This window comes from Adelges cooleyi, unplaced genomic scaffold (assembly GCF_023614345.1).
Source record: "Adelges cooleyi isolate 19-005CV unplaced genomic scaffold, UGA_ACOO_1.1 ACOO_flye_CR_arks_rails_tigmint_CR_PRNA_8, whole genome shotgun sequence".
Lineage (NCBI taxonomy): Eukaryota > Metazoa > Arthropoda > Insecta > Hemiptera > Adelgidae > Adelges > Adelges cooleyi.
This window is the reverse complement of record NW_026096513.1, coordinates 5855325-5878836: the sequence shown is the minus strand read 5'-3', so window position 1 is coordinate 5878836 and position 23512 is coordinate 5855325. Positions and strand designations below refer to the sequence as shown.

At 30.2% G+C, this 23512-nt stretch overlaps 1 protein-coding gene across 1 annotated transcript; it reads right to left on the bottom strand.

The window, feature by feature from the left end:
* Nucleotides 1-4755: 4755 nt before the first annotated feature.
* Nucleotides 4756-20578, bottom strand: LOC126845883 (uncharacterized). The gene is made up of 10 exons (XM_050584873.1): nucleotides 20464-20578; nucleotides 20215-20404; nucleotides 20010-20147; nucleotides 19560-19853; nucleotides 18686-18788; nucleotides 5967-6039; nucleotides 5718-5907; nucleotides 5513-5650; nucleotides 5063-5356; nucleotides 4756-4999 (listed from the first exon to the last, which is right to left on the bottom strand). The coding sequence occupies exons 2-10, from the start codon at nucleotides 20272-20274 to the stop codon at nucleotides 4859-4861; spliced, it is 1431 nt and encodes a 476-aa protein (XP_050440830.1). The 5' UTR covers nucleotides 20275-20404; nucleotides 20464-20578; the 3' UTR covers nucleotides 4756-4858.
* Nucleotides 20579-23512: the final 2934 nt, after the last annotated feature.

Below are 23512 nucleotides of genomic sequence, written 5' to 3'. Positions count from 1 at the left end.
AAAACCATATTGCTCGTTTATAAGTATGAAATTAACGGCTGGTTGTATATTACGCACAACAAGGAGCTCAAAGAGTTTAGCCAGATGGCTTAAAATGGAGATAGGCCTATAATTTCGAATATTGTCCTTGTCACCTGCTTTATGAATTGGAGTAACCGATGTTAATTTCCATATATCAGGGAAAACTCCCTCATCTAGAGATCGACGAAAGATGAGCCAGATGGGAAAGGTGATAAAAGATTTAATTTTGGCAAGGAAAATGCCAGGTAGGCCATCTGGCACAGCATTATGCAAAACCATAATTTCTATACACTATAGTATAGTGCTTATACTATGCCATTTATCTATTCCAGGGATTTGAAAATTCTTCCTAAATGTGTATTGTACACACAACTGACATGGTCAACGCTACTTTGTCCTACTACCCCGCCAAGCTACGACTCGTCCAGCTACAATAATAGGACAGTGTGGTCTTACTAATTTGTTTTACGCCGATGTAATGGTAGTAAGCATTAAAAACGGCGAGGTTACTTGTTTTATCAGCGTATTCTCTGACCATTGTTATGGTGTTCTGGTAGGGGACGGGTCTTGTTTTTACAGTTCTGAGTTATAAACTATTTTATTAGTTTACTTATTTGCAATTTGCTCGATCGGCTACGATTGTGTTGAATGTCCCATTTATAGACTATTTCCAGAAAGTTTACTATATAAAATAAGATATCATTATTGATAACATACTAAATAACCTTAACTGATATAAATTGATTATTTCGAGATACTGCCTTGTCGTATTGTAGTTAAAATTGCTCCGCCGACTTATCATGAATGACTACGATGTATTAAATATTGAACACATAATACAATTTAAGAACCCTATATTTTGGATACTATATAATTATTACCACATTTACAGTACAAGTTTAATTATTCAGTTGAATACTAATTTTTTTAAAAAGAAATTTCTAAATTTTACACGATAAAATGTCCAGGTAAAAATCCTGTGCAATGTATTTTAATTAAGAAGCATGCCAAAATACACATGGTGATAAAAAAAAACATTCCACCTAAGTAGGAGGAATTTAACTTTAAACTTCAATAACCAAACCTATCCAAACCTGGTTATGACTCGTCAAAAGTTTTAGTACATAATTTTCAATTTAAAACCCGAGTGAGCCGTGGAAATTACTCACAATATGTGTAAAAATCTTATTACGGGTTCTACCTGAAATAAAATTTAAAAAGAGCATAACTTATCATGTGCATGAACTTTATTGAGATACGATTAATATTATTTTATATATTTGATATTATCGGTTTATGATAGCTATAATACGATACATAAACACGAGACTGTAAGTTGTTCAATTTTCGCTGAACAACAATATACTATAACTGAATATCTATAATCTATCTCTTCGCTAAACTCGTCTCGGTCACTCTATAGAACTTTTGGCTCCCCTGAAGAAAAGAAAGACTCATTAACCTTAATGCCATAATATTTATATAGTGATGTGTCAATTAGATGGCTGAGCCAATCTTTTACTACGCGTTTCCGGACAACCCCATTAGGTAACTTGAACGGTGAATTTTCTTTTTCTTGATGTGAACGTTGATACTATAATCATCATCCAGATCACGAGGCAGCAGGTTGACCATTGTATTTACTTCTACTGGCACGTTGATTATTTGTCCATGAACCCCGTATTGGTCATTTCCATGACGAAGCCTTCTGATTGTCATAAACGGAAGTCTTGGCGAGACCAATCGCTCGGTGATTAAATCCAAGTCAGGCAGATGTGGTGGTCGCAATGGATACGTAAAACCATTTGACTTAGATAAAGTCGGTATATTGAGTTTTTAAATGTGGCATAATAAGTACTACATACAAGAGATGATTCGATGTTAATACCAGGAAATTCACATAAAAGAATATCTTTTAAACAATGTGGAGGTTTTTTGAAATCGTTGTCATACCACAATCTATCACATACACTACATACAGCACCAAAGTTATTGTTTAAGAACCTTGATTTAAATTGAGCGTGAGCTTTCGAATGTATATAATATTCATCATATGAGACGACAGTGATATATTCTGAAGTTTCAATAGTAGTTCTATCTTCTAATGATTGTTCAAGTTCTGATGAAGTTGATAATATTTATTGAGGCGAATATGGGATATATCTGGAGGATACATTATTGGCAATGTAGTGGAAGTACTAGTAGATGTTACTTGAGAAGTTCTGAAAATAGATTTTTGGCGCTCTTTAAATTCTTTTTGTCTCTTCGCGTTTGTTTTAGGCATAGCTAAAATGTTACAAAAGTTGTTTTTTTGTGTGAAACGGGATCGAAATCCAAGTTATTTATTATCTGTTGGTTATTTATGTAACGATATAGTTTTCCAATGTTTGGTTTTCTAATCAACTTATTTACTTATTGTATAAAATATGAAATTTATACTAAATAATTAAAAAAATATTTTTCTCACTACTCTCTTGAGAATCATGGTGTATGAACACTGCACTTGTAAATGGTACTTGGCACAAGATGGTATAGGCTGGTTCCAGTCTTATTTTTTTGGCCTTATGGCGCTCTTAGTATTTGTTTTGTTGTTCCGCGTATGTGTTAGGCATAGCTTAAATGTTACACAAATATGTTTAAGGTGAATCGGAATCGAACTCCAGTTTATTTATTTTACGTTACGGCCTAAATATATAAATATACCTATTTTTTTTTTTTTTTTTTAATAGTAATGCTATGTAGTTGTTAATTATTTAAATTTAACCACACAAAGAAATAACATGAAAGAAAAGAGAGGGAAAACGAAAAAAAAGTTTTCGGATTAAACGGATTAGAAGTCCGGTCCGTGAGCGTCTCTTACTATACTGCGTTACGCACTTTTCGATGCATCTAATTTAGTTAAATGAATACAATTTTATTGCGCGCTCCAGTGTGTTCTTTATCTCGATGTTTAAGTTAACACTTGTCTTGTTAAGTGATGACAGTATAAATAAAAAAATTGTATTGACATAGATTGAAGCCCGTCATATGAAAAATACAGAGGTACCGTCAAAATTGGTTCAACGTAATTTTTTAGTATATTTTACATTGTCATTTCTTCACAGCCTGTCACGAATTAATCCCATCTGTCACATCAATATCGAGGACAATATTATTGCATTTTTTAAGGACCACTTTAATATATATAGGGTGTTCCACAATGATTCGACAAATTAAATAACTTTTGTTCTAGTGAATATTTTTAAGATTTTTTTTTAAAAATTAATTTATACTCATTTGCACTATAAGCACCACGTTTTTTTATTGCACTATCTAAAACATTGATTGAAACATGTGGGTATAGGTAATCAAATATAATTTATTTTGAATTATTAAAATATATTTAATCTTATACAAGTTCGTAAATCGATATTTAACATCTAATAAAATTATATGCAAATTATTCATAAATGTAAAAATTGTTAAAAAACTCAACAATAAGTATTTGTTAAGTATTGCATTTTATACTAGAATTCCGCTGTATGTAAATGTATATATATATATACACATATAATATATATTATATATATATAGAGGTCCATCCGAATTAAAACACTAATATGAATACTATATTGTACTAGTCCTTTCGGATAAAATCACTTAAAAAACAACGCTTTGATGCTTGTTTGTAAATACAGCACCTCAATTTAATACTTCTTAACTATGCTGGTTTTTACACTGTGCTTGGTTTGGATTGGCTTGAATATACTAACTACTGATTTGCATCGAAGCGTTTATTCGGAAGTGATTTTATCACTTTAAGATTAAGAAATTCCTGTAAACCTGTGACCTCCACGTCTCCACTATGCCCCGACCCGAATATTTTTTAATTTATTTATTCGTATGGTATTAACCAAGTAGCAACAAAAAAATATATAACATAATAGAACATTTACAAAATAAGTAATAATTCAAAAACATGAGTTAAATTGTAGTAGTGATGAGAACCCATAATCATTAAGATAACCTGTTATCTTGTAAATAAAGTCTTGCTTCTGATACAGCAGATTCTGAACGGATTACTAATTGTAAAATACTTAACCTTGGCTGTGTGAGAAGAAAGTTCTTGAATATAATTAAAACGAGTTATTTTTTAATCATCGGTACTAACCCTTACATTGACCTAACCTTGTAATCTATTATTATTTGCATTGTAATCTAATGGCATAACTGTGTGTGAATCCACTATTTCAGTAATTATCGGTATAATTACGACTGTTTTATTTGAAATCTGAATTTTGATTAATTCGTCAACCATTTCAATTATTTCAATTTTAAATTATTGTCTTATAAAGCTTGTATCGTATATAATTCAACAGTGCTTGATTTTTTTTTTTTCAATATTTGTAAGAGTCCTTTCTGGTGGTTTTTATTTTTTAACATTTTTATTAAAATATGTTTGTAAATTGGGAAAAATACAAGGTATAGCCATTGGATTTAAATTTCCTTTTTAAGATCATACAATAATCATACATGAGTAATATAGTAATTTGATTTCTTGTAATTTCCTCCTAACCTGGTAAAAATATTATAATTATTATAATAGAATATAACAAATATACATTTTGTAAGTGTGATTTTATTTTTGAAACAATATAAGTAACTTACAATGTATGTTGTTTAATAGAGATTTTATTTTTATAAAAAATATTTTATATATTTCTGAATATTTAGATTCTCTTAAGGATAGATAATATTCACAAGTATCAATTTTATGGAAGTATCTAGGTGAAATGCTAATGGGCCAAAACTAATTTCAGGTATAATAGTTGTTAAATGTTACTAAGTTTTTAGTTTTCTAAGTTTTATTAGTGAAATGTGTTTTCACCCATTTAAGCATATTTAACACACTCTTGGGCTTCAGTAAACGGTGTTGAGCGAAGGTGTCAAAATCACCAGTTTCAGCTACGCGGAATGTAACAGCCGTGTCTGCCAATGCCTATACGTGAATACACAATGATGACTTAGTTATAATAAAATTATTTTAAAAATTGTGAATTACCTTCATAGCGCATTCGTCATTCACATCATCTCCAACATAAATTGTAGGAATTTCCCTCCAATTATTTGGGAAGAATTTGCTTAAAATAAGTAAAGATGCATCCCCTTTGTCCCAATCTACATTACTAGGAATTATTTCAATAGCGCAATGAGCATTACCAGCTTTAAACCCAGCGGCTAAAATGAGAGACCGAGCACTGTGCACCAGTTCAGCACGTAAACCGTCAGGTACAGCACGGTAATGGTAGGTCGCCGTACATCCTTTGTCTTCCATCTTAGCACCATCTTTGCAAACCTAAAAAATAAAAAATAAATATTTGCATTGGCTATCTAGGAATACCGTAAAGTGGCAACAAAAAAAAAAATTATACAACTTTCAATGCTTTCTTAGCTACATATTGTGAACTATGAAATGCAGTGTTTGTTGTAATGAACGGCATGTCATAAATACCTCGTTTTTGAGAGTTTTTATCAATTTTTTTAATTTTCCTTTAACCGCTGCGGATATTGGATATTTAAATTCGCCACCATCAGGAAAACTAATGTCAAGGCCAGTGTTACCAGCATAAGTCAAACCTTCGACATTGACCTAAAATGATTTAAATTTTTTGAATGACATCTTATCTAACGCAAAATACACAATTTTATTAACGAACCATATTTTTAAGATCACTTAATCCTCGTCCCGAAATTATTGCTATTTTCACATTTGGCATTCCGGCCAATGTTTCTAAAACTTTTATAGTGTCCTTGGGTATTGTAGCCAATTCAGGACTTGCAACGATTGGAGTTAATGTTCCGTCGTAGTCCAAAAACAATACTATCTTATTTCGGTCTCCAATGTAGCTAACAATTCCCATGTGAATTAAAACATATTGTAATAGTTAAGATGTACAAATATTTACCCGGATAAGCAATTATTGAAGTTGGTTACGACTGATGGTCGCCCTGTAGTTGGCTCAGCGTCTGCTTTTTTAACTATAAATATGCCAATAAGTAGTCTGCATTACTTACAATATTATATTATTATATTTTTAATACTTCCGGGTTTTTATGGACATATATTATATATTATATAGTATTAAAGCTGGATCTAATATCATTACTTTATATTGTATAGCTGATTATACAATAAAAGTAGCGATAAGAACAGACGATTTAAAGCAACCTAACCCTGTGAGTAAATCGGAACAAATAAAACATTTAGCTTTTTATAGAAAAACAAAAGACGTTTCAAATATCAAACTCTAGAAAAGCCATATGATAGAGTTCCCAGAGAAGTTTTGAGGTGGATGTTAAGGAAGAAAGGAGTTCCGACGGTGTATGCGAAAGTAATAGAGGAAATGTATGAAGAGGCATGTACAAGAGTGAAGAGTGTGTGTGGAGAAATTGAAGAGTTTAGTGTAAGAGTAGGTGAACAAAATAAATTACAACTTATTAATTAGAATACAACATATCCATAGCGCTGTAATTTGGATTAGATTACATTGAACAAAATAAATAATAAACAAAGTAACAAAAATATTGTACTTCAACCAAAAATAATAATAATAATACAGATCTGTACTGCACTATCTCAAAGCTTAACCGACGACACGACAAAAAACAACCACGCGAACAACCAATGGTGGATTCGCCTTTTAGTGTTTTTGTGCTGCGACAAATAACAACGTCAACGTCGACAACGTGACTATCGCGTCTAACTACGATCCGACGACAACACAACAATGCGAACCGGATGGGACCCGTTATCAAAATCTATCCGGTTGCGCCGTTGAAAAAATGGCGGCGGACATACAAATTATAACTGAAACATTTTTCAGCCGAGTCTGCAACCACGATAGAACATTTTAGTGCCTCGTAGAAGTACCGAATACATTTCCGGATAAATTAGGTTAGGTTAGGTTAGCGAGTCACACAAGTCGAAAGGTTACAAAAAAGTATAATTGACGAAAGACAAAGTTACTCAGCATTACTACGCCTAGTATCTAAGGTGGCTAGTGTATAAAACATATCAAGTTTCTGGAAATAATAATTGTAGTGTTTAATATCTGGCTTAAAACAATTCCTAGAGAATTTGGGCCCTTAAACTATTCTGAATTTATCATTTAGTTCTAATTTGAACGTTGAACGTACAACATATCTCTTATCTCTTACCCCTATCTCCCACCCCTATAGCCTACCCCCTATCTTCGACCCCTATCGCCCACCCCTATTTCCCACCCTATATCCTATCCTATATTCTACCCTATATTCTATATCCTATATTTTCATGTCTTAGCTCTGGCACATAACCCTGGCAAATACCCGTAAAAAGCGTTACCATAAAAGCGTTACCACACGGAGATGAGGTTAGGGGTGGAAATAGGGGGTAGGACATAAGGGTGAGAATTAGCCGGTACATAACCGAAAAAAACTGTTACCAAAAAAAGCGTTACGCTGTTATCTGATATGAGATAAAATAAGATATGTTGTACGTTCAACGTTCAAAATAGAATTAAATAAAAAATTCAAAATAGTTTAATTCTCTAGGGTAAGACAGGTAATGCAGACGGCTGATGATGAAGTGTGTGAGGTTGGTAGGTTTAAGTACTTAGGATCGGTGGTACAGAAAAATGGTGGGTACGAGTAGGATGCGAAAAATAGAATAAATTGTGGATGAATGAAGTGGAGGGGAGCATCGGGTGTTTTGTGTGACAGAAAGATGCCTATAAGATTTAAAGGTAAATTTTATAGGTCTGTAGTGAGGCCAGCAATGTTATATGGGTCGGAATGTGGAGGTGTAGGACTAGGGTGGGCGACTCCATGTAGTTGGGAGTGTAAGTCGAAGATAAAAAAGAAGAAGAAGGAATATCAAATATCTAGATCTAGAAAATTATATCTTCCAGAAAGTGAAAAATTTCAAATTTGGGAGTGAATATAAATCAACAATATAATATGCATATCACTGAAATGAAATGATATTGAGGAAATCTGCCTCATACAATGGTTATTATGCGTTAAACAAATTATTTAAAGTAAATCTTCTGAAAAACGATGAAAAGAGCGCCTGCCAAAGGGTTAAAATTTGTGTGATTTGATAGATTTATATATGTCAACGATGTATTTTTATATGATATAAAATATAATATAAACAAAATGCACAGTAAGACTAGTTAAAAACATTTAGCTCATAAGACTTAGTGTCTAAATATAATTTAAAATAAAAAAGTCATTACAATGGGGCTGGGGCATAGTGGGGACGGAGAAGTCACAAGTCTAGGGGTGCTGAAAGTGATGTGAAGAATTATTCTCAAATAAACGCTACGTTGTGTATCTGGTTTATACTGTGCTGTTTGTTTGTAATTTTCCACTTTGATCAAATGAAAAAAAAACATTGATGAGGAAGTATTTAGATACGATTTGGGAATCTGAATATTTTAAGATTTTATTGATTTGAATCGGGTACTAATAATTGATGGGGGGAGGGGAGAGGGCGTCTAAGAAAAAATATTTTAGTCACATTCTACTCTACATAATAAAAAATGTTTTGATCATTTTTTTTATCACTAACTTTTGCCCCAAAAATAGAGGTTTTTTAATTAAAAAAAAAAAGAAGTTTTTGACCAGTTTTAGAAAATTAGAGACTTAAATCAAATCTCTTCGTCTAATAACGAGAGTGGACCGAGATTTATTTCAATTTTTTTTTAATAAAGAAAATTTTTCCCGGATGGTCACCCATCCTGGATCAAGCAGCAACGGAAACAGCTTAACCTCAGATGCCACGTGGCAGCTGAGGTGTTCACTGCGTCCTGTTATTAAACGAAAAGATTTCACTTTAGTCTCTAATTTTATGATAAAAATTTAAAAAATTTAAAACTGGTCGAAATCTATTATTTCTGGAAGAAGATCTTTAAAAACCTCTACTTTTGGGGCAAAAATAAGTGATAACAATTTCAAAAAAATAAAGGTTTTATATTAGACCAAAGAATATCAAAAAAAAAATTTCAAAAAAATTTGAGGAGGTCAGGCCGATGACCGCGTGGTTTGACTCGGAATGCCCCATTTATATTTATTATACAGGGTCATCATTTTATCGTTTACCCCTCAATATTTCATAGGGTTTAATTAGACCTGTATAATAAGATATCTAAAACAATAACATGTACCATACATATTATACCATTACAATGTACATTATTACGTGCTCACCTGCTTTACCTTTACCTATCCCTTTATTGCTACTGCTACTGTCATCAACAACTAGAAAAAAAAAATGTTATTTAAAAAGTAGGTCCACGTGGCAGCTGAGGTGTTTACTGCGTCCACACTATGCTCCTGTATTATTTTTATGTTATTCGTAAGGAACATATTTGTTCACTTTTTACTCCCAAAATATGCAAAAAAAAATTTACCAAGACATGTTTAATTTTTTTTTTAAATAAGAAAACTGAAATAAAAGTTAAAAATCATACAGGGGTATAGTGTAGACGCAGTGAACACCTCTGCTGCCACGCGGCATCTAAAGATAAGCTGTGTCCGTTGCTGCTTGATCCAGGAAGGGTGACCATCCGGGAAAATTTTCTTTATTAAAAAAATACGAAAATTATTATTAGACGAAAAGATTTGATTTAAGTCTCTAATTTTATGAAAAATTTAAAAAATTAAAAACTGGTCTAAAATCTACTTTTTTTTTTTGAAAAATACCTTTAAAAACCTCTACTTTTGGGGCAAAAATTAGTGATAACAATTTCAAAAAAATAAAGGTCTTAAATTAGACCGAAAGAAGTTCAAATAGTAATACGTGCTCACCTGCTTTACGTTTACCTTTATCTTGACTGGTACTGCCATTAACAACTAAAAAAAAATGATATTTTAAAGGTAGGTCCCTTATGTCATAAGTCGCTTTTTCTGATAAAACATATCTAATTTGTTCATACACAAAGTTTACATAATATTATGAAAAGCAAATCACACACAATAACAATGTGAAAGACAAATAAAATTATACGTTTATTACCCGATAACGATATAATGAAAATCGCTATTATAACTGAAATACAAATTGATTTAGAAAATGCCATCATATATTTTGCTTATTCTGAGAGTCAGATTGTGGTGTCAACTGTTCAGTTATCTAAAAAGTAGAAGAGTAAAACTGTGGATTGATACACTTCTATTTATATAAACTATGTGAATACGATACAGCCAACGCAATGGCAAGTTTTTGCCTCACAAGGGCAAAAACATGTTGTTTTAACAACCTATTTATTTGTTCAAACAACATTAAAGGTTAAAAAGTAAGACGGAAGATGTCTTATGTGTATTCAACATAAAATATATATTTTATATATCGATACCATTAATTTGTATACTACTCTCATACACAGAAAAAATATATAATTTGTCCAATTTTAACTGTATTAATGTAGAGACAAGGTTAATTTTATAGTTGGCCTAATTAAGTGTTTTGTTAGAACATTTTGTTAGTTAGGTATTTGGACTGGAAACATATTGAGCCCCTATAATATGGGTATATTAAGTAGGATTAAATTTTTAATTAGTCAGTCCATCTAGAAATGTATTGTGCCCTCATATTCACCATAGTTTTAGTTGGATCAACTTTTTATTTTTTAAAGAGTAACTTATTCACCTTTATTTAAAGGTTAAACAATATATTTAAACATTTTGACTTATTTTAATTTAAAAATATCAGGAATATTTAAAATATTCTACAATCATTTCATGCAACAATAACCAAAATTGTTTACTGCGAACGAAATGTTTTTTTAGGCTTCCGTGTTTTTTAAAAACATGATATTATGTGCTGTTTTTTCCAAATAATATTGCTATTTGCGTCATACTTAAAAAATCTGTTTCTATATAGTTTGAATAACATTTGTTAAATAATGAATAGTATATTTAAATGAATATTTTTTTGACACATGAGTTTGCAAATTTAGTAATTGTAAACGTTTTTAAAAAGGAATACTCAAAATTAGTATTATTTTTGAAAAAAACGTCTTATCCTTAATGTATTATGTGTATTCAACATAAAACATATATTTGATATATCTATACTGTTGATTTGTTTACCGTCCTCCTAGAGAGAAAAAATATATAGTTGATCTGACTTAAACTATGGTTCATGTAGGGACACGATTAATTTATAGTTTTTCCAATAAAATGTTTTGTTAGGTTAACTTGTTATTTAGTTATTGAACAAGAAATTTATTGAGTCCCCAATATGTGGGGGGTTAGGTTAGGTATGATCTATCTGGCTCACCTTTTTTTTTTAAACATAAATTCCATACGCTATACTATGTGATTATATTTATTCTAGGGATGCGAAAATCCTTTTTAAATATGTACACACAACTGACATGGTCAACGATTCTTGATACTGTGTCCTACTACCCGGCCAAGCCACGACTCGTCCAGCTACAATGATAGGACAGTGTGGTCATACCGATTGGTCCGGTCGGGTTTACGCCGGTGTAATGGTAGAAAGCGGTAAAAACGCAAAAGCCCGCAAAAAGGAATGATATCCCCAACAAAAACCTAACAGTGAAAAAAGGCCAAGTTCCAGACCCCCTCCCAAAAATGTCAGCCTATCAAAGTAGTGATATCTACATTGTGGCCAAGTCTGTTTTATGCCTCATTCAAAAAGGTCATATTTCATTCACAAACTGGCCAAGTGTTAAGCAATACAAATAAAAGAGCAGTGTTGCTCATGAAAGTAGGAGTGAAGTTTAGTTATGAACCAAAGAAATAACAGACTTGGCTACAATGTAGATAACACTACTTTGATAGGCTGACATTTTTGGGAAGGGTCTGGAACTTGGCCTTTTTCCACTGTTAGGTTTTTGTTGGTATACTTTACCATTTAAGTTTCAAAAGTTGCTAGATTTTAAACTCTTCAAGATTCTCGGTGCTAATATGATAATTTTATCAAAATGTGTAACAAGTTACGGGAATAAAGATGATACCTCGTAGAGATCTGTTTTTAACATAAATACATATTATGTGTCTACGAAAAAAACGTTGTAAATAGTTTAATTACTATTAATTTTTAACCATTAATTGTGTATATTCTGTAATACAAGTATTACAATGTAAAAATAGACTGACTCAAGTTAGCTTGACAAAATAAAATATTACCCAACTCGATTTGATGTTTGAAAATATGTTTTTAACCCGATTCTACTCAGTTCATGTTAATCCTGCCAGTTACATATATTTTATTAGGCTAGATCGTTCCGGGCTGGGTAGAATCGGACTGAAAATATTATTGTAAGTACTAGCTTAATATTCTTCTACATCGATAAAAGTAGGAGTTACAATCTAATTCGAAATGTATGTTTTTATAGAACTATTCGAATATTTGAATCTTTAAAAATTATGTAATCTAATCCAAATTACAGCCTTATGGATATCTTACATTCTAATTAACACATTTTATAATTGTTGTGTTCATATATACAGATTTCCTTATTATCTTATATGACAATATAATATACGTCCAAACAAAAACTTATTTTTCCCAAACAACAGAATAAAATGTATTACTGTATTGTATATACATGACTGTTCGTATAATGTTAAAACCTAAAAATGTTATTAGTTATTTATTTACATTTTAAAAGTCATTGTGAAAAATACTGAATTTTATGTAGCTAAATTTATAAAATCACTTTAGGGGTGAAATAATATATTTTTATAGCTTTTTTTGAAAACATTTTAAACACCAAAACTGAGTTCGAGATTTTATAATTGTATTTCTTATAACATGTTTAATATAAATTAAGCCGCTTTTGGGATATATTTTTTAAGAAATTATCTATGCGCCTAAACCGAAGAGTAATTTCAGCAAATTTTTTAGTGTTCAAAATTTGTTTTTATTCCATCTACCAAAATGTTAAAACTACAGCTGATATTAGATATTTATATTTTTAGTTATACTATAAAATATTACATATGTAGTTAGTAGTTATTATTAATTACAACTTTAATATTAAGTCAAAATCAGAACAAATACAAAACATGTATTCGCTATAACTTAAAGAATCATATATTTGATATATCTATACCATTAATTTGTTTACCGTCCTTCTAGAGAAAAAATATAGTGTTGCCCGGACTTAAACTATGGTTAATTTAGGGACACGATTAATTTATAGTTGGCCCACTTAAATGTTTTGTTAGAAAATCTGTTATTTAGTTATTGATCAATACATTTTTTTGAGCCTCTAAAATATTCTTAACTTAGTGGGATCAAATTTTTAATAACTCAGTACAATTAGAAATGTATTGTGTCCTCACATCGACCATAATTTTAGTTGGGCGGCACAGGGGAATAGCTGTGTCCGTTATACAAGCTTTATTTTGAAATTGATTTTATCACTTAAAGAATGATATTGCTTGAAGATCTGTAAGCACCCGGCAACCCTAACCCAATATGCTCATACCATAATGCACTGCATAAGATAAATTATTAAATATTATATTTTATGGTGTAGTCAAAAATACAAAACAACAAAGCTAAAATATTCGAACTCCAATTATATTCGCTGTGGCTGTTCATATTAAGTATTTGACGATCAATAAAAAGACAATTATTAGTATATTTTTGGTACGCAAAATGGTAAAAATGTTTTAACTTTTTAAACATAATATAAATAGTAATTATGTTTTGCATAAAGCTTTAAAAATTAATGAGTGTTTCATTACAGTTTCATTAGTAACATAATAATGTTACATAATAACAACTATAATAACATTTTAAATGCGTAAACCTAATTTTAATTTTATAGATTATAGTAGATTTAGGTTTATTGTCCATAAGTTTTATAATATGTTTGATATAAATTGTAGCCAATTTCTATTTTTACTTTTTTTAAAGTCAAAAGTATGTAAATCATGTTCTTAAGTCGTTAAACATTTTAAGTATACGATTCTTAGAGGTTTTGTGATTTATTTACATCGCAACAGTCATTGTGAAAATGACAAGTTAACTTTGCTACCAACATACTTTTTCATTTTGAAAAACCTAGTACAATGGGGTCGGGGTATAGTAGTAACGGAGTATAGTAGGCTAGGGGCATAATGGTGACGGGGAGGTCACAGGTTTATACGAATTTTTAAATCTGTAAGTGATAAAATCACTTTCGAATAAACGCTTCGATGCAATTCAGTAGTTTTCAAACCAAGTACAGTGTCAATCAGCAAAGTTAGAAAATATTTAACTGAGGTGCTGTATTTACAAATAAGCAACAAAGCGTTAGTTTGAAAGTGATTTAATACGGTTAGGTCGTTATTATAAATAAAAGTGATCAAAATCACTTTCAAATTAATGCTTTGATGCTTTGACGCTTGAAATATTTCTTATACATTTTAACACAATCCGAATTTTTTTGCTACATTATAGCCAGTAAAAGTCGTATGGTTTTTTTCAAATTTTAACTGTGAAGAAGTAACATTTTTCAACTCTTACCCCCCCTCCCCCAAAGTACTAATTAGATGAAATGTGTGATTTATAGAGTTGCTACTTGAAGGAATTGGTCCAGTATTAAAAAAAGTCACAGTGTATACACATAAAAAAAAACCCACATCATTGTAAATCCAATAGCATCCCTGCTCCACGTCGAAGCTAAAACATTTTTCTGGACTTTTGTCCAAAATACCAATGGTATATTTTTATTTTTTGTACCAGCATATCGTGCAAAAGCAATATAGCGAATATGTTAGAAACTCCTTGTTTTTTTATTATTTTTTAGCCACTTGTTTGTATCGAAAAACTTGATGTGGAAAACAACTGGTTTTCGAAAAAATTAAAAATAACAATATATCTATAAAAACTGTTTTTGCGAAATATGGCAGTCTTCATAATGTTTACCAACAAGTATTTGTCGTTTGTATACACTGCAACAGTTGTTGTAAAAAACAATGTATTTATTGTAACCAAATGTATCATTGTTGTTTTTGTACAAAATAGAGATTTGCAATACAATGTAAAATGCAAATTGAATACATTTCTTATTACTGATTAATGTACGTATAATAAATATTCAAGTTGAATAAAATCGATAGCTACTGACATTGAACGACCGCGAATAAAATGTTTTCTTAGAATTTATACAATTTATTTGTACACATTTGTACCAAAAAGATACTTTATTAGCCCAAAAATTATAAAAATTTACCCTTTCCTCTTAAAAATCGAGAGAGACTTTTTTTTATTAATAAAAGAATTACTCTTCGGCCGTGGTCAATTACTAGATCGTTAGAATGAAAAAACAGTCAACGGGTATCTGATACATAGTTGCAATATCTAAGTGGTTAATTGCGATGAGATAGGAAACAAAATACGTTTATAGACGGACGGTCGACCATTAGGTTATTCATTCTAATAATAAAAAATAACATCTCTAATTTGCATCAAAGCTAAAATACAATTTTAAGCACATTAATGTTATTAAATAGGGCTTTTAACGATTTTTCTGTTTCTGTGATCTACAGATTCGCGTCAAAGCGTTTACTTTAAAGTAAATTTTATCACTTTCAGTTAATATGATTCCTGTAGACATGCAACACCCCCCACGCCAATAGGCTCCCTTCCCAATACGCCCCATCCTCACTGTGTTGGATTTTTGTCATTTGTAAATCAAAAATTATGTTTATTAAATATTTAAAACAATTTGAATGACTCTACCAGTATAAACTTTACTTGGTTTGGACTATGCTAGTTTAGACTATACTGTTGTATACTGTGCTGGATTCTTTATATTTTCATATTAGCACCGAAGCGTTTGATTGTGAAGGAATCCCATTGAATTTTAATAATTGCTTGACCCAACTTTGGAACATTTTTCTGGTACTGATTAAACTAATCATTCGTGTGCTTGGTTTTATTTGATACAAAATGCATTTTTTTGCTTAATGAAATTTGAAACCAACCTACAGTTTATCCGGTAAACCATTTACGCACAAGTGTCGAAATCCTATGTTAAATCCCATTTAAACTTTACCCCTTGTGGCGTACGGGTTAAAATTAATATTTTTCAATTTTATTTTTGATCTTATTTTTATTGTACTCCGAAACTTTTTAGGGGGCGTCGAGGTTAAAATTCGAAAATTGACTTTTTAAGGACCACTCTAATATATATAGGGTGTTCCACAATGATTCGACAAATTAAATAACTTTTGTTCTAGTGAATAGTTTTAAGATTTTTTTTTTAAATTAATTTATACTCATTTGCGCTATAAGCACCACGTTTTTTTATTGCACTATCTAAAATTTTAATTGAAACATGTAATAAAATTATATTCAAATTATTCATAAATGTAATAATTGTTAAAAAACTCAACAATAAGTATTGTTTAAGTATATAATTTTATACTAGAATTTTGCTGTATGTATACATATATTATACATAGAGAGGTCCATCTGAATTAAAACACTAATGTTCTCGGAATATATGAATACTTTTCGTATGCTTTTACTATGTTTTTAATTACATAAATATGTAGACAAACAATGTTAAGACATAGCATTTGAATTTCTAATTTTTATCAATATGTTCGCTTTCTATAACTCTGTAAAGATAATATAACGTTTCCTGTATTTCTTCATTTGTACAAAAAAACAGTAGCTCATAAAATTCATATTTATGTTTGCATTGTTCCTTAGCCGATAACAGCGGTAACACAACACAATAAAATATGTTTAGATAATTATTATACACAAGCAGTTTTCGTCTACCACCTTAAACACAGTGACGGCTACGATTTTTTTTTTTTTTTATACAACCTAAGAAATAGGGGAAATTACAAATATTAACAAAGTTATATAGCAAACTAACGGATTGATGAAATTATAATGCTAAAATATTTGAAAAATTCGTGTTACATATTTATGGAGATAAAAACATATGTACCTATTTGAAAAATATAAAACTACAAAAGTATGCGTGAAAATTTACGTCAGATGGATCACTCTGTATAAATATATACAAATATATGTACCTACATATGTGTATAATGTACATGACTTTCCACGTCAAACCAGCTCCCTAATTTTTTGAAAATGTATATATTTTACATTAAATAATTTAGATTTAAAATTATATATGAATAATGAAAAATATATGTTGTTTTTGTATGTATTTTTTATTGTATGCTTTAATGTATGACTAGCATGTAACTCCTTGAACAAGAATAGGTTATATCACATAAAATTGTGTTTTTGTTTTGTTTTTAAAAAACACGTTCATTTGAAACCGCTACACAAATAAATGGCACACTAACAAGGTGTTATGAATTTTATGTTTTCGTGTAAGAAAACAAAATTTAAGTACGTTATTTGGAAGAAAAAAAAACGGCGATAAAATCATGTTATAATGTTTTCAAAAGATTTTTTATGAATATGAAAAAACAAAAGAGTAGAAACGGTACCAATACAAGGTGATAATTTTATCGCGAACCACTCAATACCTCATAGGATTTATTAAGGAATATACTTTTTTTTTAGCTTTGTGTCCGGAGCAAAGATGCTATTGATTTTAAAATGATGTGGGCTTTTTTTGTGTCTGTATACACTGTAATTTTTTAATATTAGACCAATTCCTTCTACTACTAGCAACTCTATAAATCACAAATTTCTTCTAGTTGGCACTTTAAAAGAAGGAGGGGGTAAAAGTTGAAAAAGTTTACTTCTTCACAGTAAAAAATTTGAAAAACCAAAAAGAAAACCATAATAGTTTAAAGTATGAACTTTCATTGGCTATAACTTCGAGAAAAAGAGTCGGATCGATTTGAAGTTAATAAGGAAAATTTGTTCGGTACGCTCCCACACGTCAGTTATATCACATTTAAATTCCTGTAAACCTGTGACCTCCCCGTCTCCACTATGCCCCGACCCCACTTTAATGTTTTTTTAAATTTATGTATTCGTATGGTATTAACAAAGTAACAACAAAAAAATATATAACATAACATAACATTTACAAAATAAGTAGTGATTTTATTACTTTTATTTATAAGAATTCCTGTAGATTTGTGACCTCTCCGTCCCATCTATGCTTTGATTCCAGTATGCCTATTGTACTAGTCCTTTCGGATAAAATCACTTTCAAATCAACGCTTTGATGCTTGTTTGTAAATACAGCACCTCAATTTAATACTTTTTAACTTTGCTGGTTTTTACACTGTGCTTGGTTTAGATTGGCTTGGATATACTAACTACTGATTTGCATCGAAGCGTTTATTCGGAAGTGATTTTATCACTTTAAGATTAAGAAATTCCTGTAAACCTGTGACCTCCACGTCTCCATTATGCCCCGACCCGAATACTTTTTAATTTATTTATTCGTATGGTATTAACCAAGTAGCAACAAAAAAATATATAACATTTACAAAATAAGTAATAATTCAAAAACATGAGTTAAATTGTAGTAGTGATGAGAACCCATAATCATTAAGATAACCTGTTATCTTGTAAATAAAGTCTTGCTTCTAATGCAGCAGATTCTGAACGGGTTACTAATTGTAAAATACTTAACCTTGGCTGTGTTAGAAGAAAGTTCTTGAATATAATTAAAACGAGTTATTTTTTAATCATCGGTACTAACCCTTACATTGACCTAACCTGGTAATCTATTATTATTTGCGTTGTAACCTAATGGCATAACTGTGTGTGAATCCACTATTTCAGTAATTATCTGTATGATTACGATTGTTTCATTTGAAATCTGAATTTTATTAATTTGTCAACCATTTCAATTATTTCAATTTTAAATTACTGTCTTATGAAGCTTGTATCGTATATAATTCAACAGTGCTTGATTTATTTTTTTCTCAATATTTGTAAGAGTCCTTTCTGGTGGTTTTTATTTTTTAACATTTTTATTAAAATATGTTTGTAAATTGGGAAAAATACAAGGTACAGCTATTGGATTTAAATTTCCTTTTTAAGATCATACAATAATCATACATGAGTAATATAGTAATTTGATTTCTTGTAATTTCCTCCTAACCTGGTAAAAATATTATAATTATTATAATAGAATATAACAAATATACATTTTGTAAGTGTGATTTTATTTTTGAAACAATATAAGTAACTTACAATGTATGTTGTTTAACAGAGATTTTATTTTTATAAATAATATTTTATATATTTCTGAACATTTAGATTCTCTTAAGGATAGATAATATTCACAAGTATCAATTTTATGGAAGAATCTAGGTGAAATGCTAATTGGCCAAAATTAATTTCAGGTATAATAGTTGTTAAATGTTACTAAGTTTTTAGTTTTCTAAGTTTTATTAGTGAAATGTGTTTTCACCCATTTAAGCATATTTAACACACTCTTGGGCTCCAGTAAACGGTGTTGAGCGAAGGTGTCAAAATCACCAGTTTCAGCTACGCGGAATGTAACAGCCGTGTCTGCCAATGCCTATACGTGAATACACAATGATGGCTTAGTTATAATAAAATTATTTTAAAAATTGTGAATTACCTTCATAGCGCATTCGTCATTCACATCATCTCCAACATAAATTGTAGGAATTTCCCTCCAATTACTTGGGAAGAATTTGCTTAAAATAAGTAAAGATGCATCCCCTTTGTCCCAATCTACTTTACTAGGAATTATTTCAATAGCGCAATGAGCATTACCAGCTTTAAACCCAGCGGCTAAAATGAGAGACCGAGCACTGTGCACCAGTTCAGCATGTAAACCATCAGGTACAGCACGGTAATGGTAGGTCGCCGTACATCCTTTGTCTTCCATCTTAGCACCATCTTTGCAAACCTAAAAAATAAAAAATAAATATTTGCATTGGCTATCTAGGAATACCGTAAAGTGGCAACAAAAAAAAAAATTATACAACTTTCAATGCTTTCTTAGCTACATATTGTGAACTATGAAATGCAGTGTTTGTTGTAATGAACGTCATGTCATAAATACCTCGTTTTTGAGAGTTTTTATCAATTTTTTTAATTTTCCTTGATCCTCTTCGGATATTGGATATTTAAATTCGCCACCATCGGGAAAACTAATGTCAAGGCCAGTGTTACCAGCATAAGTCAAACCTTCGACATTGACCTAAAATGATTTAAATTATCTAAACTACATTATATCTAACGCGAAATACACAATTTCACTAACGAACCATATCCTTAAGATCACGTAAGCCTCGTCCCGAAATTATCGCTATTTTCACATTTGGCATTTCGGCCAATGTTTGTAAAACGGATTTAGTCTCATCGGGTATTGTAGCCAATTCAGGACTTGCAACGATTGGAGTTAATGTTCCGTCGTAGTCCAAAAACAATACTATCTTATTTCGGTCTCCAATGTAGCTAAAAATTCCCATTTGAATTAAAACATATTGTAATAGTTAAGATGTACAAATATTTACCCGGATAAGCAATTATTGAAGTTGGTTACGACTGATGGTCGCCCTGTAGTTGGATCAGCGTCTGCTTTTTGAACTATAAATATGCCAATAAGTAGTCTACATTACTTTGTATAAATAATATAAGCAATTACTGTTGGTTTAGACATAGTGTACACTGTAACGTCATACAGTATTATTTAACGTAATTTTTTGAAAATGTACAAAAATGTTCTATATGGGGCATTCTGAGTCAAACCACGCGGCCATCGACATGACATCCTCAAATTATAAACAATTTTTTTTCAAACTTCTTTTGGTCTAATATAAGATTTTTTTTTGAAATTTTTATCACTAATTTTTGTTAATTAAAAAAAAAAAAAGATTTTGACCAGTTTTTAATTTTTATCATAAAATTAGAGACTTAAATCAAATCTAATAACGAGAGTGGACGGAGATTTATTTCAATTTTTTTTTAATAAAGAAAATTTTTCCCGGATGGTCACCCATCCTGGATCAAGCAGCAACGGAAACAGCTTAACCTCAGATGCCGCGTGGCAGCTGAGGTGTTCACTGCGTCCACACTATGCCCCTGTATTATTTTTATGTTAACTGAAATAAAAGTTAAAAATCATACAAGGGTATAGTGTAGACGCAGTGAACACCTCTGCTGCCACGAGGCATCTGAGGATAAGCTGTGTCCGTTGCTGCTTGATCCAGGATGGGTGACCATCCGGGAAAATTTTCTTTAATAAAAAAATACGAAAATTATTATTAGACGAAAAGATTTGACTTAAGTCTCTAATTTTATGATAAAAATTAAAAAAATTAAAAACTGGTCTAAAATCTACTTTTTTTTTGAAAAATACCTTTAAAAACCTCTACTTTTGGGGCAAAAATTAGTGATAACAATTTCAAAAAAAATAAAGGTCTTAAATTAGACCAAAAGAAGTTCAAATAGTATTACGTGCTCACCTGCTTTACCTTTATCTTGACTGGTACTGCCATTAACAACTAAAAAAAAATGATATTTAAAAGGTTATCCCTCCCTTATGTCATAAGTCGCTTTTTCTGATAAAACATATCTAATTTGTTCATACACAAAGTTTGATAAAACAATAACAAGCTAGAAATCTCAAGCTTACATAATATTATGAAAATCAAATCACACACAATAACAATGTGAAAGACAAATAGAATTATACGTTTATTACCCGATAACGATATAATGAAAATCGCTATTATAACTGAAATACAAATTGATTTAGAAAATGCCATCATATATTTTGCTTATTCTGAGAGTCAGATTGTGGTGTCAACTGTTCAGTTATCTAACAAGTAGAAGAGTAAAACTATGGATTAATACACTTCTATTTATATAAACTATGTGAATACGATACAGCCAACGCAATGGCAAGTTTTTGCCTCGCAAGGGCAAAAACATGTTGTTTTAACAACCTATTTGTTTGTTCAAACAACATTAAAGGTTAAAAAAAAGTCAGGAGGTGGTTTATGGTAGAGTAAGCAAGTGGAGTTTTTATATCTTTATCTTAAGTATACCTACTATTCCGCACTATATACCGCACTTCACCTCTTATACTACACTTTAAACTTAATATTCCACAATAATTTCATGCAACGATAACCAAAATTGTTTATTGCTAATGAAATTTTATTTCCGCCTTCCGTGTTTTTTAAAAACATGATATCATGTAATGTTATTTTCCATGTAATATTGCCATTTGCGTTATACTTTAAAAAATCTGTTTCTATATAGTTTTAATAACATTTGTTAAATGTATATTATATACATTTGGTTGGCAAATTTAGTAATTGTAAATGTTTTTTAAAAGGAAATCTAAAAATTAGAATTATTTTAGAAAAACAAGTATCTTATCCTTAATGTATTATGTGTATGCAACATAAAACATATATTTTATATATCGATACCATTAGTTTGTATACTACTCTCATACACAGAAAAAATATATAGTTGGTCCAATTTTAACTATATTAATGTAGAGACACGATTATTTTATAGTTGGCCTAATTAAATGTTTTGTTAGAACATCTTGTTAATTAGTTATTTGCACTAGAATAGTATTGAGCCCCTATAATATGCATTTTTTTAGTGGGATCAACATTTTTATATCTCAGTCCAACTGGAAATGTATTGTGCCCTCATATTAACCATAATTTTAGTTGGACCGACTTTGTATTATTTAGAGAGTAACTTTTTCACATACATTTTTAGGATAAATTACATATATAACATTTTGGACTTTTTGGGTTCGAAAAATATGGAATATTTAATATTTTTAACAATATTTTCATGCATAGCTTACCAAAATTGTTTACTGCCAAAGAGATAATTTATGCGGCTCAAGTGTTATTTGGAAACATGATATTATGTACTGTTATTTTGCAAGTATTATTGCCATTTGCGTCATACTTTAAAAAATCTGTTTCTATATAGTTTGAATAATATTTGTTAAATAACGTATATTATAATTATATGAATATTTTTTTAACATTCGAGTTCGCAAATTTTGTAATTGTCAATTTTTTTAAAAAGGAAAACTAAAAATTAAAATTAAAAAAAAAAAAAAAAGTGTCTATCCTTAATGTATTATGTGTATTCAGCATCAAACATATAATTGACCATGTGTCTTATGTGCTGTTATTTTCCAAATAATACTGCCTTTAGCGTCATACTTTAAAAAACCTGTTTATGTATAGTTTGAATAACATTTGTTAAATAATGAATATTATATTTAATTTAACACTTTTTTGACACATGAGTTTGCAAATTTACTAATTGAAACTAATTGAACAAGAAATGTATTGAGCCCCTATAATATGCGTACTTTAAGTGGGATCAAATTTTTAATAAGTCAGCCCGACTAGAAATGTATTTTTCCCTCATATTAACCATAGTTTTAGTTGGAACAACTTTGTATTTGAAGAGAATAACTTATTTACCTTAATTTATAGGTAAAATAATACATTTACATATTTTTACTTATTTTGTTCAAAAATATCAAGAATATTTGAAATATTCGACTATTATTTC